Source organism: Montipora capricornis, chromosome 6 (assembly GCF_036669925.1).
Source record: "Montipora capricornis isolate CH-2021 chromosome 6, ASM3666992v2, whole genome shotgun sequence".
NCBI classification, from domain to species: domain Eukaryota; kingdom Metazoa; phylum Cnidaria; class Anthozoa; order Scleractinia; family Acroporidae; genus Montipora; species Montipora capricornis.
This window is the reverse complement of record NC_090888.1, coordinates 41,331,160-41,337,292: the sequence shown is the minus strand read 5'-3', so window position 1 is coordinate 41,337,292 and position 6,133 is coordinate 41,331,160. Positions and strand designations below refer to the sequence as shown.

General features: G+C 43.1%; 1 protein-coding gene across 1 annotated transcript in view; it reads right to left on the bottom strand.

Moving 5' to 3' along the window:
• LOC138052156 (uncharacterized) overlaps positions 1-6,133 on the bottom strand; it is a 30,564-nt gene that overhangs the window by 1,090 nt on the left and 23,341 nt on the right. The window contains exons 12-16 of the mRNA XM_068898531.1: positions 5,187-5,294; positions 4,364-5,056; positions 3,003-3,374; positions 2,308-2,634; positions 1-154 (exon numbers count right to left, since the gene is read on the bottom strand). The exon at positions 1-154 is cut by the window's left edge and continues 1,090 nt beyond it. Of these exons, the coding sequence (XP_068754632.1) occupies positions 1-154; positions 2,308-2,634; positions 3,003-3,374; positions 4,364-5,056; positions 5,187-5,294 (1,654 nt within the window). The remainder of the gene's footprint in view (positions 155-2,307; positions 2,635-3,002; positions 3,375-4,363; positions 5,057-5,186; positions 5,295-6,133) is intronic.

Below are 6,133 nucleotides of genomic sequence, written 5' to 3'. Positions count from 1 at the left end.
CTCCTTCCTCCGCGTCCTCTCCTTCCTCCTCGTGGCTTTCCCCTTCCTCTCACAGGACTGTCACCGGGTGGAAATGCCCCTCTGTCATCATCCTGCCATGGTCCGTCTTCAAATGTCTCCTCTGGTCCTCGCCAGCCATCATGCGGTCCTTGATCTACAGAAGGGTCAAAGTATACGTATCATAAGTTTCTTGTAAAACGTTTTGAGTAGTAATGGAAAGTGCTAGTTTTCTACCCATATAGACCATGTGAGCGTTAGCCCTACTAATGGAATTGGGCCCACACAAGGACAGAGAAAAACTCTGACCAGGGTACGAATTGAACCTACGACTTTCGGCTTAGATCCCCGCCTCTCTACCGACTGAGCTACAAGGTCAGACGGAAGCAAGACGTGGGAATTTAAGATGTCAATGTCACGGCAATGAATTTATAATACAATAATACAATAATACACACTAATTGACCGCTCCCCATTGGGGCTTTTCAGGGCCAATGAAACACAACGAAACAACAGAACAGAACAACAACAACAATTATTAAGAATCCCAACTGGCCGGAGGCAAACCAGTTGGCTATTTACAAGTGCAGCTGGGAAGTTGAACCAGGGACCACCAGGATCAAATTCAACGAGTGGTCAGAGCGGGTCTTGAACCCGGGATCTCCGGATCTCAAGGCAAGCGCTCTAACCACTGGGCCACACTGCCTCCTATTTGTACAAGTACAAGGAGGGGTTACGTTTTTGCGAACGTTGGCCGTGTAGCACTTATTTTTCAACAACAACATTTAAATAATGTTCAATTTAGGAAATACGCTATGTGAATGAGATGAATGTTTATACTTTTACTCCTTCTATGTACGGGTTGCTATAACAACGTGACCTGTGAAGGAGATCTCTGTGTCCCATTTCACCAAGTTGATCCTAATTCATGCGAATATTAGCACAGTCTTCAACCAATTAGAGAGCTATAATGCGAGCCGGAGAAAGTAAGATTCCTGAGAGTGAGACGAGATAGATTACTTGAACTGGTGAAGGCATCTTTATTGAAAACGTCGGAAGAAATAGCAAAAAAACCTTAACAGAAATTTTGTGCAAAGAGACAAGCAACAAATAAAACTGACGTTCCCGTTGCCGTTGGAGAAAACGATCTTAATATTGTTTCAACTGAAGATGCTTCAAACGCCAACAAAAGAGAACGAGGAATGTGAAGTGGATGGACTTCTCAGTTTTTTTCTGTGCAGGGGAAGGCATAATTCGAGTCACCAAAATACTAAGAATGAGAAAAAAAACTGTAACCTAAAAGGGAAATGCACACAGTTCTCACGCATTCAAAACGTTTGTTTTGTTCGCCAAATTGTCCATCCACCTAAAGAAGGTTCGTTTCACGAACAAAAGGTGCTGAAAAGGACAACTTTCAAACAAGTGAAATACAAAAGTAAAAATTGTAAAAACGTAAAACTACTTGTTTTGGAATCGCTGCTTGTACCAAACACCACTGATTCAATGGTAACCTTTAAACGTACTTGCCGTCCACGCAAGACTACTTATGTCGTGGAACGAATCTACTTTTGGTGGATAAAAAAGCCAGATACACTTATAGACACCTTTATTTACCCTTAGGAAAAAAGAAAAAGCGATTATCGAGCTAAGATATAACTCTTTAATCCAGGTACTGAAATTAAGTAGAGAAAAATAAGTGATTAGCAAGCTAAGAGAAAACTCTTTACAAAGATCCAGAGCCACCTTAAAATTCTCCAATTGAAAGGTGGCTATAAATCCTTTCCAGATAATTTTATCTTAGTCTGTTAACCCCTTCACAGCAACAAAAATTGGTGGTCACCGGGTTCGCTTTTCAGATATTGGCATTTCACGAGAAAATATAGAGTGTTTTTAGATGGCTGTTGTTTCCATGGTAACCTTTTTATGCCACAACGACGAGTGCATCTTGCTAACATGTTTCATGTGGTACCACAACTTTGCTGTTTGTGAAAGGGTTGAGTAGATTCAATTCTAGTAAATAGTAAAGTATGTTAAAAGTATTGAAAGTATTGAAACTGCTTTGAGCCTCTTTCCTTTCGAGTTTTAATTTGGGTATATTTTCATTCAAAGGTTATTTTTTCCCCGAACAGAAATGACCACTGTGACAGGTAAACTGCTCCCCGTATTTAAATTTTTGAAGCAGACGATTCATCCCTATCAACTCGTTTGATTCCCGAGTTTTTGTGTCTCACTCACCCACAGAGGCAACACCAATTTGCTCAAAACCCAATCCCGACTGTTCCGGGTACATTACAATAGAATACTACTCACCAGGTCCCCTCCTCCACTCATCCTCAGATCGCATGGTTTTGGGTTCCCTGAAACCTTCCTGATCTGTTGAACGCTTCCTTCCGCGCCTGTCCGCTCCAGCTTTCCATGAATCGTCATCAAGATTGAATTCAAACCCTGCCTGCCCCAGAGGAAGTGGTGGTGGACTCAAGCTCATTAATGGCCGAATGGCTGGTTTATTTTCCTTTGTCTCGGATGGAGGGGGAACTTGTCCCCTCGACATGCGGGGATCACGTGGTTCATCGCGTGGAGGTCCTCGAGGATCATGAGGTTGTTGGGACCCCCAGTTATCCCGTCGGTCGAAGAGACCTACAACAGGAAATCGCAAGTATTAACATACTTCTTCAGTATTTTTAACGGGAGTTTTACTCTTCATATGTTGAACAGAGGCATACAATCCTAGAATGGAGAAAGGTGAAAACTCTCCTTGGTACTATGATAAACCGTGACAGCAACTGCCTTTCAGCACAGTTCTGAAACAAGATCCAGGCCGGGGTTTGACTACAAAAGAGCACGAGAGAAGAAATCTTACAAGTACATTTTTTATTTCAGTTTACTTTCAATTCGGGGTCTATGCTTCTGGCAAACAGTAGGGAGCTTAAGCACGCAAGTTTTTGAGAAACGGACGGCAAATGAAAAAGAGTTGTTGATCAAACAGAATCAGATGAACTGCTTACCAGGAGGGTCATCCCGGCCTCTTCCTTGTTGGGGCTCATCTGAAGGGCCACCCCAGCGAGGGTCCCTATTCTCATTACGCCCTCCAACATTATTCTTGAAACCTCTCGAACTAAGCTTGTTCATGAACGGATGAGAGGATCCATGACTGGATCCTTGACTATCATCAGAGCCATGAGCAAGGGACATGTCATGGCCACGCCCTCTTGGAGCTCCCCTCCTAAAGCCCCTGGAGCTGAGGTCATGAGGATGCCAAGAAGTCTTATCTCCCATGTCAAACCTTGGTGAAAGCTCATTCCTATTTTCTTCACGCGCATTTGGGTGTGGTTGCCAAGGCCCCTTTTCCGGCCTGGAGTTTGTGTTAGGACCAGAACCTAAATCCAAGAATAGAAAATTAACTCAAGTACTTCAGTTCGTACGGAAAAGATGTCTACAAGTCATTTCATACTGGGATGGATTCTTATAGTTATATTGATTGATGACCAGAGACTTGTAGGGATTCAAAGGACAACTACTTTTTTATGGAAAGCAGCGTTGCAACAATAATCCCAGTTCAAGTTGTCTAAATGTAAACTTCACCATATCTGTACCATATCTGTACCATATCTGTACATGAAAGGTACATCTACAACGAAAAAGATTGCTCAAAAACAATTAGTACAACAAGGAAAATTGAGAACTGAAGCTCAACGGAAAGAGCTTAATGAAAGTGTCCATATGCCTGAAAAGTTATCGGGAGGACCAAAATGCCAGCTTAAACACGGAGGAGGCGGCGTGACTGTGATTGGACAACTAAGACAATACAGTCATGTTGGGACCCTGGGGAGTAAAGAAATTTGCGGTTCACAAACTACGGTCTTGCCACCCCGGTAACGCTCAGTTTGTTAACAACGGTGGAAGCCGTGGATGCTTAATCGGTAAAGAGCATCTTTTGGAAGCTGTTTTCTTGCAATCGAGTGAACAAACTACCGCCTGAGGTTGCTCGCAGGACAGCTGTTGCGTTGATGGTGGGTTGAAGTTACAGTTCAATCTGATGTGGAATTGGCCACTTTATCCAAGAATATTTGACTCAAATTGGTGGGCTCCTGCGAATGTAGTGTACTGCCTTGGGATTTTATTATACCGTTGACAACCCAGGAATTGAAAAATGGCTCAAATCGCGTCCAATCTGGAAAGCAACCACACAGGAAGGTAGCTACACCTGTACCTTCTATGGCAAAAAGGTCAGGCATTTTAATTGAGAATCTTTTCAAAATTATCTTTTTTGAGGCTTTTATCTGGATTCCCGTACATGTACAAATCCTCATATTTCTGAGCTTGGGTAACCTTTGCCTCACATGACCCTTTCAAAAAAGACATCTACCTTGATTAGGAAACTCGTTGCCACCTTGTGAGTTAGGTCCACTCTGTGGTCCGCCAGATCCCTGCATCATTTGTTGAGATTGCGATGATGGAGGAGGCCCAAGCAACCCAGGTCTCGAGTCCATTTCATAATTTTTTGGAGGCGACCCCAGGATACCCTGTGGTCCATTACGATTTTCACCAGGAGCTCTCCTGAAATTTGCACCTTCCTCATCCTGTCTGAAATCCCGGCCTTGTCTAATATCATTAGGGGCCTGATCACGCCAGTTGGAGGGTTTAAAGTCCCCAGGAGGGCCTCTTGGTTCATCCCAGGAGTCTCTTGCCGGTCCTCTTCCATCAAATTGACTATGACCAAACTGCTTGCGGTCTCCTTGAGCCCCATCAAATAGCCTTTGCCTTGGCTCTTGCTTAAAACTGTTAGCTTGTATGAGTCTTTGTGGCGCAGGGGGTTCAAATTGACCTTTTTGGTTCCTTTCCATAAGCCCTCCAGGGTTAAATGGCGGGGCTTCTGGTCGCAATGTAGAATTCCCATTTTCGTGGCCAGAGCGCATTTCTCCCAGAGATTCAAGTCCTGGAATTGTTGGACTGTTTTTGAAAATTGGAAGGGTAAATCCAGGATTCTGCGATTCAAAATGCTTTGGTCGCGTGGGCGTGATCTTGCTTGCTGGTGAATTTCCAAATCCCAGAGAGGGACCTACAACAGATCAATGTGAAGTAATGAATAATTTATAATTGAAGTCAAATGTCTTATTCCATTGATATCAGCCCCAGTTTCACAAAAAGGGTTTGATAGGGGAAGAACAGAAAAATGCATGTAGTCACACCTTTTTCTCCCAAGTCATATCTGTCAATATCTGGAAAATCTTCGGCTGGATTAAGAGTTGTGTCCATTCCTGGGATAGCTGTACTCAAAAGTGGATTTTGGTCACCATCTGAAAGCAAACACATAGGGTGTGTAGAGTTTCAATGGGCCTCTCAATAGGGATTTTCAGGTAAATGGTATTGTCACTGCACACTAAATAAAACAAAGCAGCAATAAACAATGAGTGTGTGAAGACAAATTTGTGTAAAGGGAAACAAAAGGAAAGGTCAATCTAAATCTTTCTTCAAGTGAGCCCTTCCAGAGGAGGAAGCTTTGTCTCTGCCTTTGCTGCCTTGACCTTAGACTGTGGGCAGTCCCTTAATAAATCAAGGAAGGGTTACGTTTTTACAAACGTTGGCCGTGTAGCACTTATGTTTCAACAGACTTAACTGATTAGAGTGTAATGCGAAGTGCTAGGTTTCTACCCCATATGAACCATGTGAGCATTAGCCCTACTAATGGAAATGGGCCCACACAAGGACAGAGAGAAAAATTCTGACCAGGGTGGGAATCAAACCTGGTCAGAGTTTTTCTCCGTCTTTATGTGGGTCCATTTCCATTAGTAGGGCTAACTCTCACATGGTTCATATGGGGTAGAAACCTAGCACTTTACATTACTCTCTAATTAGTTAGGTCCCTTAATAAATCAGTCGAGCGGCCCACTCTTCTGAGGCAGACGTGTTTTGTCACGCAATCTAACAAAAAGACTGAGGTGGAGCCTCCCTCGGTCTTTCTATTTGTTTGCATGATAAAACACGACTGCCTCATAAAAGCCGGTCGCTCGACTGATTTATAAAGGGACTGCTTGCAGTCTACCTTGATCTTGACCCAAATAAAAAGAATAAATGTCACTATATATTACTTTTCAAAGTGTACACGAATGTTAGTCTTTCAACACAGTGAAAATTA